This window comes from Poeciliopsis prolifica, unplaced genomic scaffold, assembly GCF_027474105.1.
Source record: "Poeciliopsis prolifica strain line A6 unplaced genomic scaffold, Auburn_PproV2 SCAFFOLD028, whole genome shotgun sequence".
In the NCBI taxonomy this organism is placed as follows: domain Eukaryota; kingdom Metazoa; phylum Chordata; class Actinopteri; order Cyprinodontiformes; family Poeciliidae; genus Poeciliopsis; species Poeciliopsis prolifica.
In genome coordinates this window covers 3,617,179-3,634,324 of record NW_026562403.1, presented here as the reverse complement: position 1 = coordinate 3,634,324, position 17,146 = coordinate 3,617,179, and the positions used below count along the sequence as shown (strand labels likewise).

Sequence of the window (17,146 nt, the reverse complement as noted above, 5' to 3'; positions counted from 1 at the left end):
TCGAGTGCTTTACTAACCTTAGAGAGACTGTCCATGTCGCTGGACCCTGAAACACAGAGCAGTCTATCACAACTCTGCACGGATTTTATGTGACGCATCAGGAGCAAACATGATCACAAATGTGCAAAATATACATATTGCTTGTTCTTTTACCTAAAGATCCGTTCATATGATGTGGCTCCATCCCTGCCATTCCTCCCAGTGGACCGTCGCTCCCGCCTCCCATTGGGAACTGAGCCGCGTTCATGCAGGAGAGACAGAAGCAGCAAAACACACACATCAAGATCTGACCTCATTCTTCTAACAGATCACATTCTGTAGAGCAAAGAGATGAAAAGGTCTCACATTCGGCCGGCTTCCACCAGGAGGGACGGTGTTTATTATGGTGTACATGTTGTCACCAGAGTTAGTTGAGTCTAACAGAGCAAAGAAAGAAATGTAAAGGGAAAGATCTTCAACATACAGACATGAAAAGATGGATGCAAGGCTCACCTGCTGGACTCGGCATTATTGGGGTTCCAGGTGCACCGCCTCCTCCTGGAGGTCCCTGGAATTAAAAGTTTAGTTTTTTATTGTATAAATTACCAACCACCAGGCCATACAAAGAGTGCGGCACAGTTTTATATCTGTCATACATACCACATAGCTGCCTGGGGATGCAGATGAGTAGGGAGTCTGGGAAAAAACGGAGAAGAAGAAAATCAAAGTGATGAAGTCAGAATTTTTTAAGGCCTTTTTGTTTGAGGACTTACAGAGTTTGAATTTGGAGGATTTGGCCAGGGTCTCCCACCTCCATGTCCCCTGCAACACAGACACACAATCACATCGGTATGCTGCTTTTATGCAGGCCTTGCTGTTTCTGGTCAGAGTTGGCAACAACAACACGTTCTGATGCCAGAAGAAAAGGTGGTGGGAACAAAAAGGCAAAAAGGCAAAAAAAAAAAAAAAAAACCCAAAAGAAAAAAAACTTTGACAAAAGAAGATAAAATAGTGGAAAGCCAACTTCTGGGTCCACAGTAAATAACCGGAGAAAAGAGTAAAAGTCTGAGTGTGGGGACAGATTTAGGATATCTGACATTTGTTTTGCTCTTTAACTGAGAGAATGTGTCATTTAATTTACGGTTTGAAATGCAGACCAAGATGCTGGAGCACCACAGTGCTACTTTTATGCCAGTACCCATAGCTTTGCACATTTTGCCACATTCCACAACACAAGCTACAATTTATTTTATTGGAACTGTATGGGAGAGACCAACATAATGGCCTATCTGATAGAAGCAGATAGGAAAATACTCTGACAACGTTGTGTTTGTCTAGTTTGTAAAATTAAAATAAAATACATAAAGTTTTGCTGTTTTAATGGCACAAATTGAGAACAAGTTCAGGATGTTGGAATACATTTTCTACTAGTATTACATGATGATGTGTCCATCACTCACATGCTCATACCAGGCATCCCAGGACCAACCAAAGCATTCAGCGGGGGTCTCATCCCACCTCCATAGTTCTTAAGAGCAAAGAAAAATACAAACACTCAAAAACACATTGCTTTGTGTAGATCCTCATTTGATGATTTGTCCATACCTGGGGCCCCAGAGGTACCATTCCTCTAGGTGGAGTCATCCTCTGCATCGGTCCTCCCATGCTTGGATGCCCTGAAACATGAACACCACACAGTCAGTGTTAATTTGACACTTTGGACTGAAGGTTAACAGGTTTATCAGATCAGAACCATTTTCAGCAATCATGTACTACTAAACTGCAAAATCTCTTTGTCAAAACACCAGAACGTCATCATACGTATTTTACATTTGCTCCTTAAAATAAAGATGAAAAAGCGGCTTGGTTGATGTTATTCAATCCAGTAAATTTGAATAAATCTTCCAAGAGATTTGGAAAATTTCATATTTGAAATTCAGCCTATATCTGACAGCCCTGTATAAAACTCTTTTTGCACAGCGAGCTCTATGAGAGCCAATTTTGCTCTCCAGTGATCAAAGACATAATTATGCAACCAAGCTGACTCTGATGACAAAAAATTGCTTACCAATGCAGGAGTCTCACTTTTCATCATTTTTTTGAAGTCAAGCAAGCTTTTAGCTTTGTCAAACCTTTTATTCTGATTTTTAAAATTGTATTTGATCATTTGCTAGAATTTCAGGTGATTTGGGTTTTGCAATTTCACAATAAAATCCAGTTCAGCCATTCTCTCCATAGAGATTATAATTTTCCTGCTGGATTAAAATCTGTTTTGTTTTGGAGCTACAATGACTGATCGTTATAAACTTAGTCCGTAAGCTTTGAGTTTCACTCCCATGTCAACACTTCTATCAAGCATTGATCTCAAAGAAGACACTGGAACAGAAAAGTGAAGTCATGCTAGCTCGGTGTATTGTAATAGTTGGGACCTTGCTGCCTTGTGGGGTCCATCCCAGTAGGTAACATAGGCTGGCTACCTGGAACTCCTCCAAGGCCCTGGAGAGAGGACAACATCCACAAATCAGTCTCATCATCAGAAATGCACCAGAGACTTCTTGTTTCAATCATCCAGTGGCTTGCACAAGTGTTAACATCTCCACTTTTTTTCTTCTTTACCCTGAAAAGTGAGTCATGCATATTTATACAGCCTGATACATCTAAATAAAATCCAGTTCAGCCATTGTGTTCAGAAGTCATATTAGTTAAATAGTAACTAATTAATCTGTATGTAAATTAATCTCAGTTTAATGTAACTGTTCTGTGAATGTCTCAAAGTTCACTAATGTTTTCTAACATTAGTGACAAAACATGATTACTGGCAGCCAACATCTTAATATCTGGCAGCAGAGATGGTATTCCACAGTTACATGTCCTGGATGACACCACCATTTGTTGGCAACCACTGCTAATCCAGCCAAATTGCTTTTTTTGCTCCTCTTTAAATCGCTGTTAGAAAGCATGGCCAGAAAGCCGGATCATACAGACATTGAGTTTGGGGCTCTGACCTTCACCCATTATGACAACTGGATGCAGCTGTTTGAACCTCCTCCTTCTCTCTGTGCTCTTTGGTCCCACAGTGGCCTGGTCAAAATCTAGACCCAAACCCACAGAGAATCTGTACGCAGCCTTAAGAAGTGACACTTTCCATTCATCCCGGCATAGTTTGAGATGTTTTGTGAAGAAAAATATCAGTTCTAGATGCAACATGCTGATGGAGACGTACCAAAAAAGACTTGCAGATGAAATGAACTGAAAAATTAAATATTTATTTCCTTCACTTTTTTTCCCCACTACTCTGTGTTGGTCTATCTTGTGATGTGTCAAAATGTGAAAAAGTTGAATAGGTATGAAAAACTTTTGCTATAGGCCTGGAACTGTGAGTGTCAGAGCAGCCCTCACCTGATTGGGTAGCCTGAGGGGCGGCCTGGGTCCTCCAGGGTATCGAGGTGACATGAAGGGCTAGAAAACAGGAGGCATATGAAGCATGAGTGTGTCAGATTTTCAACAAAACAACCATCAGGATAACCTAAAACAAACAGCTTGAGTTGTCAAGCAAGAGGATGATTTTGGAATTAATACAGATAGAAGACAATATAGATAATACATACAGACCAACTCAGTGAGTTATTTTTGGCTACTTTCTTATGGAAAAATGGGAAGCCAACAAATTTATTGGAACAAATTTGCCTAAAAAGTCCTAGGCAACAAAGTCTGATGATTTTTGACAATGTTAATGCATTTGTTAACTGTTAAGGTTTTGGCAGTTTTTGTCGGCGCCTTGTCATTTTGCAACTTAGAGTGGGATTTCACAGAAGTTACACAGACAGCAGCAATGCTGTTGCTGTCAAGTTAACTTCAGCTTGGTCAAAAAGGCCTGCCTGCAGTGTGGGGGGGAAGCACTGCTGCAATGTTCCACTAGAGGGCAGTAGTCCTCTTTCTTTGATCAGGATGAATCATTGAAAGTGAGTGCAGATCAAATCTGAAATATGTTTGATAACACTGTACATTGAAGCACGGTATAGATATGATAGCCTTTTTGAAACTAATAAATCTTAAGAAATCCTTTCCTACAATACCAAACTCTTCTTCTGTCCAGACTCATGTTTGATTTTTTAAATGCAGGAGTGGAAAATATATTGCAAAGGCTATTGATCTGGATGTCTGAAGCTGTCATCTGAATTTGACTGATAATGACGGATAATCAATCGGGGAGCGTAGAGTAAGCCAGAGCTGACATGAAGCACTGCTCTGCAAGTACTTACTACCTGGACTTTAGAGAGGTAGTAGACCATTTTTCTTTTCATCATGTGGGTTAGCTTACACATACAGAAACTGAGACTATAAAAGCCCTTTGTGTTTAGTGCCACGAAAGATTAAGAAAACTACAAATCCCACAAACTGCACCATTGGGAGACGTTTTCTTTCACAGCAGTTGTTCTGCACTTTCTGAAATGCCTTGTTTGCTGTTGAGGTATTTCCTCCTTTAAGAGTATCATTCTGAAAAAAATGTACTTAATGCATGTATGCACTGAAACAAATGATGAGTTGTTGCCTCGTCACTCTACAGGATCAGTGGTGAGTTCTGATATGGGTGACATGGGCAACAGCCCAGGGCAGCATCCTGTGGGGGGACCAGCATGAGCAAATGACTCACAAAAAATTATAATTCTTATGTTTTTCTAGGAGTAATTTTTGAAGACAGACAAAAAAAAAAAAAAAAAAAAAAAATTGGCTACCAATTTATTTTAAAGATCTAGAAATCCCAAATGTCATGTTAACTAAAAAACAAAACAAAACAGGACTGTGTGTGTGTAAATGTGTACGTTGCACACCTGAAAAAATCCTGGAGGAACCGGCCCCACTGGCATGCTCTCTCCTGGGGGAAGGTTCCCTAGGACAGGGCTGGGAGCTGCAGCAGCGCTCTAAACGGTTCAAACATACAAAAACTGAGTCTTAAGGCACCTTTCTGGCCACACATCGATTGAAAACTACTGTGTATTGCAAAAGTATGTATGTACACCTGGATTGGGGTGAAAGGTAATCTTTCAGCAGTGCCATATAGACATAAACATATAAACCCCAACCCTACAGTGGAATGGTTTATATTAAATAATATTCAAGTCATAGAATGTTCTGGTCAAAGTTCAGCCCCAACTCCAGCAGAAAATCTGTGCCAAGACTTTAAAATGATGTTAAAATGAAGGTCCTTCTCTCAAAAGACTCGTAAGCCTAATAATATTTATTCATCTCAAGAGCAAAGATTTTCTCAGTTAATTATTTGGATATCCCAACTCTGATATTTCACAAGTATTTTGAAATGAAAGGCACCAAATATCAAATGAAATTTTCAAAATGGGTGTCTTCTATAGCTTTCCTGCTGTCTGTCCCTTAATGGGGTGTTTCCTGTTTCTACCGGTGCCCAGCGATGGAGGCCCAGGTTTATTTTTGTACATTGTAATTTTTTGTGTGTGTTGTTGTGCTTGTCCCAGACGGGTGGCGCTGGATTATTTCAGCAGAGCCTCCCGACTGCTTCCTGTGGTATTGTGCTACTAACTCCGTGCTACCACCATGTCCTGGCCTCTCGCCCGTCCTATTCAGGAGTTCAGGACAGGAAACATCCAGACGTCTAGGCAGAGTTGCAGGCAAAATTCACAACTGTCTAGATGACAACGTATGGCGTCTGTGTACACGTCCTTTGTATGTGCTCTGAGTTCTGTGTTTCTGATCTTCTGTCTCGCTGTGATGGATGGATAAAAAGAACTCTGGTGAAATTCAGCCATAGTCTCTGAAGTTTCCGCCAGCTGACTTTTTAGGTCAGACAGGAACAAGGTTTAATCAGAGCCGAGATAAAAGCAGACTGACGACACTCCTGTATCCTGCGCTGCTCCACCCCGCCACCCTCGCTGCTCCCTCTGCCTCCTTCACATCTCTCTGTCATTAATGTGGGGCAGCAGGGAGCGGGATCCACAGCAGCTTTTGGATTTCATGTTCTGCTGCAAACATAGCCTGGGTTTGTCCCAGCGGACGAGTGTGCAGATGGACACAGATGGCTACTGTGTGCCTCCATTGGTTCAGCGATGACTGGCTGGTTTTGGTTTGTTTTGGAGCTTGTGTGTGTCTGTGTTCGGGTCTAGTGTTTAACATCATGCACATCATGCTTTTTGTAAGTCACCCTCCTCTTGTTCTCACACTCTATTCCCATGCACTGTGGATTACCCAGCATGCCTTGGCTCCCCAGCAGCCTGGAGGTCTGCTGAGTTTGCCTTCACGCTCAGAGGAAGAGGCAGGGAAAGGAGGACAAAAGAGAGATTACGAGTGTATGCGTGCATGTGGAAGAAACTGTGTGCAGGACCAGAAAAACTGAAGGAGAAGAGAGAGAGAGAAAAAAACAACAACCTCTACCTGTACTGCTGACAAAGCAGCATTTTCTGAATACAGCAACTAGCAAAATTTAAATAGCTGCAACAACAAGAGGACAGGGCATGTTGGCTCACCCAGACCATAAATTCAAGCAGAAATAAATTAAAGATTTGGTCTGATTGTGGGAGTCCACTGGTTTCCATGGAAACGAAAATGTACAACTCGTATGATGGACCTTTGAGATCCCATCGGTAAAATCATTGCCCGTCACATAAATTGGAAACTGATTGTGAAGATGTGTGAGAAGGTAAAAATGATCTTGCACTGAAGGTAATCAGTAATTATGTGTAGTGAGTCAAAGACAAGTGAGGACATAAGACTCTGGATGAACTAAGTGTTGTTAAAAGAGGAAGATCAATTTCTCTGTATACTAAAAACTTGCACAGAGAATGCGAAAGGAGGGGCTAATTGGTGTCCAATTGTTGGAAGTACTGATAGTTTAGATAGCAGTAGCAGTGCCACAAGTGATTTTATTCAAAAACATTCATTCGAGACGTTCTTCCCACTTACTAAACGCGCTGAAGTGAAAAGTTTATTAAAATGTATAAATTATAACTGCAAGATTCTCCAACAGCAACAGAATATAAATTTGTTTTATGGTCATTATGTTTCTCTACCAGGTGTGCCAATAAATGTTCGAGCACTGCAGGCTAATTTGCACAATGGAGAATATTAGTAACATACTTATTCTCTGAGAGCAATATAGAAGAAATATGGCCTAGTATTGACCTACTAAGGCTTCTAAAGCCCACTCATTTGTTCCTACAGTGTAAAAATAACTAAAAATAAATAAAAATGACCTCAAACCTCAGATGTGCTAAATGTTAAATGATCACAGCATAAAACCATGTTGTAAGTAACTCTGAAAAGTTCTTGCAGTGAGCAAACGTGTACTGATATGTAAATTCTCCTTACTGCCACATAATCACATAAAGGCAATTCACAAGTTTTTGATAACAATTTAGTAATAGAATGCAGCAAAAACAATTAGCCTGGTAGGAAGTCAGTTCACTGAGTGAAACTTATAGATTGATTACATAAAGTGTGATGTTTTGATGTCTTTTTTGCTGTTAATTATGATGATCTTCCACATTCAGTGACTGTAAACACAGCATTTAAGATCAGAAAATTTCATCAGAGCAATAAAACACATTTAATCCAGAAATGTGTTAATAAAAATACATTTTAACACCTGCTTAAATAATGTCAATTTCAAAAGGTGTTTTAAATCTTACAAACAAGTCTCATCAGAACATATATTCTAAATTTATTGAACACATCTGTATCTACATCTCCCAAAAGGCTGAATGCTGCAGAGACTGATCTATGCTCACATTAAAAACCATGCAGATGTAACATTTGCAAACAAGTCACACAACATTTTTTAAACATTAGTTTTGTGTTTTGCTAACTATCTTTGCACACCTTGCAGTTTTTTTTCACTGTAGAAAGAAAATGTTGAGTGTGACCTGGCTGTGATTGCTGCTGTGTAAACAAGGTGCAGACATTGTTCAGCACCAGGAGGAGGAGAAAGGAAGACATTCACTACTTCAGATGCAACAGAAAAAAAATGTTTTCTCTCCCTTAGCTGTATATGAGCAGGTAAAACATAACAAGAACATACAGAAAATCGTAAGAACAATCTAATCTAGAACTGTGGCTAAAAATAAAACTCAGTATAGACGGATTTCCTTTTTACCCATTTTGAATGTCTGTGATGATCCTATCAGGACTCAGAGATTGATGATTTATTTTAAACTAACCACAGTAAATAGCAACACCAGCTCTGAAGCACGCTGAGTTTCATGCAGCTGGGATGCCAATGTGGACACTTTCACCCATGAAACTTAGAGGTTACATTTTAAATACCTTGAGTTTCTGGCATGATGGCTGTTTAAAGGATTTTCCTGAAAAGCAATAATAGGCAACTGTTAGAGAAGTCATAAAAGTTTTTACTGTCATTGTTAGTTTAGTGTATTTTAAGGTTTTGTGTCTTTGAAATATGTAGCAAATTGTTTTGCATTCTGTTAACATAAGAGAAGGTAAGAAATGATTCCTTGACTACTGTAAAGTGGAAGTATTTTTTTAATTATTGGGGTGGAAATCTGAGAAAAGAAAATGTAGAATGTTCTCTGCCAATATTGCAGCTCTACTGAGAACACAGGAATTTAATTAAACATAGCGGCATTTGAACACATCTAGTTTTTAATTTTAAAACAATGTCAGGATTTGATTTGTTAAGCTCTTGTTTGCCAGCTCTGTGTAAATACCAATTCCCAGCCAAGCTCAGCTTATTATTGCACTTAACCTCCGTCAACACAAATGGCCCACAGATTGTTAAACACTGTTAATGAGTCCATCATTGCACCTCTCTTGCATGAAAGTTTGCCATGTGTGGAAAAAGTGCAAAGTGAGGAGAACAGCGCCAGAAAAAAATAAAAATAAAATAAATAAATAATCGTCACTATAAGACTGTGGAACTGGGTAAAGAGTCTTTAGGTAAATCTCTGGGTGAACGTAAACTGCAGATTTTTTTTATCACTCTTGAGCTGATCAAGTTCACTGCACTTTCAATTTGTGCACACATTATAACAGCCATTACCAACCCTGATTGTTCACAAATTAAATTCTAAGCTGTTAAATGAAAACTAACTTATATTTGTTTTTTACACTTCATTAGATTTAATGAAGCAAGTTGTTTCAACCCTCCTCCAAGTTATCTGACCAAATATGTCCTTCTTTTTTTGTTTTTCACAGTTTTAACGCTCTACTCTTTGTGCATTTGAAGCTTCACTCACTCCTTGCAGATTTTCTCTCTCTAAGCCGTCATCCCCCAGAGAGAACCACAACGACTTGACTGAAGTGCAACACTTCTGACAACGAGCTGATCTGCAATTTTGTGCAACGTTGTACACAATAATCCATGCAATCAGTTTTCCTCATCAAAAGCTGTTTGCAATAGAATCTGAAGCATTGCAGAGGCACCAGTCTGTTCTCAGATAAACACCTGCATCTTCTGGTAAAAAAACATGTTTGTTTCATAAATTATTCAAAATACCATCCCCGAGGCAAGTATCACAGATACGCAACAAGACAGATCCTAGTGAATACAACAGCCACACGAAGGGATCTGCAGTGATAGTTCAGAAAACAGTCAAATGAGATTAGTGTAATAACGATGTAAAAATCAGGTGATCAAGGATTTTTAAACCAGGGAAGACAGTATTCTATTTTCCCAAACAGATAACTTAAGACCCAATTAAATATTTTTGGTAAGTACAGTCTTTATAAAAAAAAAGTCTAGGAATGTTTGAACACTGTGCTGTTATTTGTTTTACAAAAGAATGCAAAGCCTTCATGGTATTTTCTTCATTTAATAACATTGCTATCTCAATCTTTTTCTAAGGTTTGTAGCACTAGTGGTATTTATTGCTTAGTAGACGGACAGGAATGGGGCAGAGAGAGAAGAAGAAGACATTCAGTAAATGGCACAGGGTTGGGATTCCAACCAGAAACAGCTGCGTCGAGGACTTTAGCCGCAACACATGGTGAGTCTGCTACACCACGGAGCCATGAGTGGCAACCCTAAAACCGCAGTCTCCACTTCGTATCCTACTGGGATGTGATGTGACAAACACAAAGTAGGATGCATTTATGAAGAGGAAGGGAAATGAAAATGCAAGCACAACTTTGAAAAGTGTGTGAATGCATTTGTTTCTAGGCCTTGTTATTTCAATACTGAAGAACCGGCTTTGAACTGCAATTACAGCTGCAGATGTTTTGGGGTATGTCTCCACCAGCTTTGCGCATCAAGTAGTTTTTATTTGTGAAATATCTCAAGCTTATGAAGAATCTACACATTTGTAATAAATCCTTGTCATTCAACTTTGCTTAACTTATTGAATTTTTTGGTTGTATTGTGAAAGAATGTTTCTCGAAAAACAATGAATCATCTGATAAAATCCAAATAAATCACTTAGAGAATAAGATTCTGCTGAAGACATAAAACATAAATGATCCAATGCTGTAATCACAAATAATTTTAATGCAATAGAAGCTCATTAGCTTCTTTTATGGAGCATTTATGATATTACGGAAGGAACATGTTCAAACATCCACTTTCAATTCTGAAACAAAACTACATTTGAACTCTATTCATTGAAATTTACTCTACTTCATCTCGTCACTTTACGACTTCATTAGGCTTTCTTTATTCGGCACTCATGGTACACTGACCCCGTTACATCACAGGCACAGTAATACCAAATGAGATAACTTACAAATTCTTCCATCCCTATACATGACCAGATACTGTCCTCTTTAATGTGTATGCTTAATGCATCTGTATATATATATGTGTGTATGTGTATGTGTGTGTGTGTGTGTGTGTGGGGGTGTGTGTGTGTGTGTGTGATGGTGGAGAATCATTTTCATTCAATACTGCAGAGACTGAGAGCGAAGCGTGGGCGGAATCTCAAAAGACTGTCTGTGTCTATCTTCCCTCACCGTCTCAACCTGCATCGTTCGCTGTCTGCTTTCTCCACTCCGCCGTCTCTCACGAGAACTCAAACCAGGCCGGTCTCACTTTTGTGCTCATATATTGGCCCCTTACTGTACCAATGACTTCACATTAAGAGCACATAAATAGAAACATGCGAGGTCATGCAGTATTACAAGCTTTTGTCTGGCCGAAGTCTGTCTATTAGATTTTTGTTCTGTAAATAAGAAGTCAACAACGTTGCACCTGCTCTGGCCTTCGTCGTGTGCATTGTATCTTTTTATATATCTATCCTCCACATGTTGTTCAGCTTCAGAAATGAATAGTAGAAAAGACAAAAAATTTAAAATTGACAAATTAACCTTAACAATACATTGTGAAAATTGTGAAACCTATCCATATAAAACCAAGGAAGTAACAGTGAGCCAACAGTCTTCCAGTTAAATTGGCTTGATGGAAGTAAAGGTTTGCTGCAGGGCAAATCAACAAAATTTGTGCAAAGCCCTGAGACAGCATGAGGGCCAGGATGGGATTAGTCATATTTCTGCTGATGATGCCTGAAACAAGCTGCCTTTAATAAATGGCAGCTGCCTTGCTGTTTTACTAGTTTTTACTTTTCCCTTTTTTTGACTGAGACTCTTTGTGACTTTATTTCTTAATAATTGTACGCAAGAAGTAGTAATTCATCAGGAGACATCCTAAATGAAAAAAATATGCAAGCTTCATAGGTTTCAGCTTGGCAGAAACAAAAAGCAGACTTTGGTTAAATTACAAGGTAGAACATATTGGGTGTGCAAAGGAACTTATTAGACAACTGGGATATTAGCAGTGGCTGATCACACCGCTCCAAAGATTGATGCAAGTATCAGGCTTATTATACAGGCTTAACATGTAGTGACAAACTATTTAGGTTTTCCCCAGAATAACTCAGAAATCATTCATAAAGCTTTCTCTTTTAGCCATAGCAGGTTTTATGTTTTTTTAAAGGCTGTTAGCATAGATATTTGATTTTTTTTTAAAGGCAAAATTAATGTTTATCTTAAAGTTACACAAACTTTTGTGGGTTCTTTAAATGTTTAATGGACTTTAAGAAGGAGAAAGAATTCATCCTTCAGACACATTTTAAAAACATATTATGACAATACGTTATACTGAAACTTTCAAACATCAGACTTTTGTAAAGATTAAAGATACTTAGCTACCACGGCTTATTTACTTTATTGGTTAACATGTGATGGGAACTCAAGGTTTCTATGTTAACAAGTTTTTTATCATATTTTTATTTCTATAACAAAATACAGCCTGGCCTTATAATACATAGATCACTGTAATTTGTTCTAAAATATTACATTAATGTTAAATGAAATATATAAAATAAGACTGAACTGTCTAAATAATTACTTTCTTATAGCTGACAAGAGACAAATAAAACACACATGTAAGAAAACATTCCTAAACATTCAACTGCTGGTTTTTGCATCCTTATATCTATATAAAAGCACATAATTAGGAGGTAGGGAAACTAAGTTTGTGTGTGGAATTGAAAACAAAAATCCAACCTTCCCTTTTATGCATGTCAAAATTAATCTTTATCCAATCAAATCCTTGCGGTCCTCATCACCTCTGGCAAACATTACCCTGTTCAACAGCATTCCCTGCCACATTTGACACTCTCCTGTGTAACATTAGAGCTGATTACCTGGTAAAATGGAAGCAGAACGCTAATCTACTTGGTCTCAATGGGTGACTGCAGGTACGGCGATATGAGCTACACAGTAGGATGGCAAGGAAAGAGGGGGAACATTGGCTGTGTTTCCCTCATTACTAACATCATTATCGACCCAGGTAAACATTCCTGAGGCTGCGAGGAGCAGCATGAGGGGAGCCACAGGTTGATGCACTGTCAGATACTCATACAAAGCTGAAAATGATAGTCACTTTGTGTCTGGGGAGTCACTGCTCCGGTTACTATCTCACGTAGTTCCACAACAACCGAAGAGATAAGCGAGATGGAGCGAACACAGAGGAAATACAACACGAGCAGATTTAAATGTCACAGCTGGAGATGAACAAGAGGACCATCAAGGTCTTTCCTATCTGGCGGATCATCGCAAAGGCAGAAGACTGACGCTGAAATCTACAGATGGTGTCTGTTTTATCACCGTTATTTAATTTATTTTAAAACACTAAGCTGCTAATGCTGAAAGTGCAAAGTTCATGATGCTGCTAGAGGGACGCACTAAGTGACAAAAGAAAACAACAAAAAAATAAACTGCCATGTTTTAAGTTTTTGTCTGTTGCTGGAAGGCCAGGCACAGGAGAAAACGGTAGATAAGAATATGGATGTCGACAACAGTGAAAAACCCACAGAGGTTAGTTGGGGTCAAAGAGATAACGTGCCAGACTGATGGAGTCAGCGTTCTCCTTTTTACTCTTCTGCTTTCCTGGTACCGTTCAGCCACAATTTCAACAGCTCAAAGTCATGATTATTCACCCGGCCTGCAAGCAGAAACAACCTCTGAAGGTGCTTCAGACCTTTCACACATTTAATTGCGTCTAGACAGGCCAGACATGATTCCTTTGCAAAATGTAGCATATTTTTGGCCACAGAATCTAATTTTAACACCAGAGTCTGAGGTCTTTCTGACAAACAATGCAACAAGGAAGTGTGTTATAGAAGCAGTAATTCAGAGTATCACAGGGAGCTTTGACAAGTCTTGATGATGAACATACATACTATTAATACCATTGTTGGGACACAGCAGGTGTGGCAATATGTTTATGACGCACAAATATGAGCCAAGTAGCTCCCATGGACCACTGAAGGGATATTAAGCTGTGTGCCATTTGGTGTAATTTTACTGACTTATTGTGAAATAGCATAACTATTTATTCGAAAGATTTTAACTTCTGAAATGCAAAAAGGCTTGACAATTTCTTATTTTAGTAGTCAGATCGATTAGAATCGGCTAGGAAAGTTTGCTCTAATCATTTTTTCTCTTGCTAAAATTGCTCTTTTTAACTTTTTTAAAACTATAATACAACATTCTGTGTTGAAATGCTTATTGCAATAAATACTCCATGACAAAGGTAGACTATTGAACTGTTTTTTTTTGGAGCCTGCATGGCAAATCACTGAACATAACGCAATGGGCATAGAGATGGAGACTGGACTTGCAAAATAATGGCAGGATATATACTTTTTTTGTCTCTTTAATTGATAGAATAAACTTACAATCGTGTTCAGAACATTATACTGAGCAGTCACATAGCTTCACATAGAAGAGGCAGTGGAAAAGGATGCTAGCCGGACATGTTAGCACAGATTGCAAAGTCTTTTTCTGAAATACAGTGATGAAGTCGTCTCCTTAACCATTTATCACAGTTAGTCAGTGCGTCCTCAGCTCCATTTTATAATATTAAACATAAACAGCCACTAGTGATGATTTGAAACACTTTCTGTGGTGTTGTTGGAGTCTTTATTGTCTGAAATGTGAAATCTCATAATTAGCTTATTTTTCAAACAGAAGCAGTGGGCGATACTGTGTGGCGCCTCTCCAGTGAAAGAGAGAGTGTCTGCGTGTGAACAATGTAGTGATCATTTACAATCTTCTGGTGACTTTTGGGATAGCCAGCACATAATCTCCTCACTGTTGGAAACGCTGTCAAACTTTGACCTAGCTGTCACCTCGCTTTCCATATATGGCAGGAATGACTATTTTTGAGATCCAAACATGCGTTAATCAAGTTGTAGTATGATTATTAGTTCAAACGAAAAGCTTCTAATTGGTCCAGTTCTTAATTCCAGAAACAATCAGTATTGCTGCAGACAAACCAATATTGACTGCTCCGTCCTAAAAGCTCCGTCTTCGGCTTACTCTCACAACTTCCTTTCTGTCCTGTCCTTATTTAACCTCTCCACTCTGCAGCATGGGAGGCCCCAGCCCACTGCAGAGCAGCAAAGCATGCACAGATCAGCATCACACAAACACTCCATCTTGGCATGTTTAAACACGCATTTGACATGACTCAGCGTAATCCACCAGTGGAAAACACACTCCTCTGAGACTGGAGGGTTGCGTGCGACAGGCTAACAAAAAAAAAGAAGAAGAAAAAGAAAGAGAGCACAGCAACAGACATTCAAGCAAATGTGGAGCAGAGGGCAGAGGGAGTAAAGGGTGCAAAAAACGCTGATGTAAAAGAGAGAGAATGGAGCAGAGCAAAGAGGGGCGGAAACAGAGCAAGTGATTATAATGATTTTTTATTTTACTGTAAAGAGACACTAGAGTGGATTCAGATCTAAAATATAATGATTTTGTAAGAAAAATGATCTGAACATCATGATGACCCTTTCTATCTTGGTAAACTTGTGGAAATACCCAATCTTTTTTTTTTTTTTTGCTCCCCTGTCTCCCATCGCACATTCCCTCTTCATTGCCATGGCAATGATGTTACAGTGAGTCACCTCCACATCTCCCTCTTCCTCCTCTTCCTCCTCTTCCTCCTCGTCCTCCTCCACACAGCCAAGGAGGAACATGGGAGCGAGATAGGGAGACAGAGAGATGTGGACAAAGAAGACGAGAGAGAGAGAAAGACAAACGGAGCGACAGAGAGAGGGAGAGAGAGAGAGAGAGGAAGAGAGGGAGAGAGAGAGAGAGAGAGAGAGAGAGAGAGAGAGAGAGAGCTGGGGGTGCAGTTTCCGTGGAAACAAGAGCGTGGGGGTCTCTCCCCAAACCCCATTGGTTCCCTGCCAGGTGGAATCAGCTTGCTTCCCACAACATATGCAGCCAACAGAGTTACTGTTTCTGGGTCTCTGTCCACGCTCCTTGTTTCTGCAAATGTTTGCAGATAGGAAAAAGAAATGGTCAAAATTTAGTTTTCTCTTTCATTCTGCAAATTTCTAGTGCTGGTTTTATTCAGTTCCCCCCTGAACAAATAACACCATTCCCAAAAAGAAATTTCTTTAGGATAATGCCGCTTTCCAGAACAAGATTTGCAACTCTTTAAGCATTGTTTAATGATACATTACAACCCAAAAAAAAAAAAAAAAAGCAAAGTGCCAGTTCTTCATTTTGGAAATTCAGAGACTATACCACAATTTGCTCCTCTAGCCTCCCAATAGCAATGTGAACTGATCCTGCAGGGGTTGGAGCATATTCCATCCTTTTACCTCTCGGTTGTTATGTAAATACGAAAAACAATTTCCATGTGTGAGAAGAAGATTATGAATTTAGGATGTATGAGCATGAAAAAACATCATTTTCATCAAAGCCTGATGCTCTCGGCAATCGCTCTTGATCTCCTCTTCTCCTCCGACTGTGATGCGTCTGCCGTCTCCCATAGTGATACCACACAATGACAACGGGTCCCTCCATCCCTGGTATAATACGCCTCCTTATAACTCTGCTGTCAGTCTGCAGCACACTTCATGTCTGCCTCTTCTCAGCTTCATCCACCTCTTTCTTTGTTCTGCTTCTTTGTCCGGGAGGCCAAAGTCGGACTTTCACTGTTGCTGTTTTTACAAGTAAAGAACTTCCCAAAACTCTCGAGATGCATTGATCAAGCTTAAAATGGTAAATGCTAAATAACAGTTTTTTTTTACTTACTCATGTAAAAATTATTGTAAATTAATTTGTCCGTCACTCTTATTGTGTATTCATTTATTCATCAGCTCTTAAAATCAAGTCGACTGAAGTAGCTTACATTTTGCTTTCCAGAATTTTCTAGGAACTTATCTCATGTTTACACTCCAAAAAAAAAAAAAAAAAAAAAACCTCCACAGTTTGATGCCAGGCGACGTGGCAAAAGATCTCCACAAGTACTTTTCACTCACAACAATCACTTTCTCCAACCTCCGACTTGCTTCAGTTACTGGACGTCCTTATCTGGAGGCCACACGGCAAAACCGGTATGACTGTCAGATACTGATAATCTGCTGAAATCAGGTGGAAGAACTGTTTCTCAGTGGAACTCGTTAGCAGTCATTGGCCCCACCGACACTTTTTGCACCTGGATCTTAAGAATTAATGTTGACTGTGAGAAATGTGTACTGGTGGAAATGTACTACATGCTCCTCAGTCGAGCACATAAATACACACAACAATACGTTTTCAAATCAAGAAAGAAATTATCCGAAGCAAATGAATCTGGAGTTCTGCTGAAAGTTGTACAAAGACGGAAACAAACTGAAAGGCTTAGATCACACATGAAGTTATTACTAATGGTCATCCTGCCAGGAGGGTCTTTCAG

The 17,146-nt window shown here is 39.3% G+C and overlaps 1 protein-coding gene across 3 annotated transcripts in view; it reads right to left on the bottom strand.

The window, feature by feature from the left end:
* ssbp2a (single stranded DNA binding protein 2a) overlaps window positions 1-17,146 on the bottom strand; it is a 50,053-nt gene that overhangs the window by 2,903 nt on the left and 30,004 nt on the right. For 2 of the 3 annotated variants that reach the window (XM_055048931.1, XM_055048932.1), the window contains exons 5-15: window positions 4,812-4,901; window positions 3,379-3,438; window positions 2,409-2,475; window positions 1,585-1,655; window positions 1,440-1,507; window positions 753-801; window positions 640-675; window positions 493-547; window positions 346-416; window positions 154-232; window positions 18-46 (exon numbers count right to left, since the gene is read on the bottom strand). In XM_055048931.1, the coding sequence (XP_054904906.1) occupies window positions 18-46; window positions 154-232; window positions 346-416; window positions 493-547; window positions 640-675; window positions 753-801; window positions 1,440-1,507; window positions 1,585-1,655; window positions 2,409-2,475; window positions 3,379-3,438; window positions 4,812-4,901 (675 nt within the window). The remainder of the gene's footprint in view (window positions 1-17; window positions 47-153; window positions 233-345; window positions 417-492; window positions 548-639; window positions 676-752; window positions 802-1,439; window positions 1,508-1,584; window positions 1,656-2,408; window positions 2,476-3,378; window positions 3,439-4,811; window positions 4,902-17,146) is intronic. The other variant, XM_055048933.1, reaches the window with a different exon arrangement.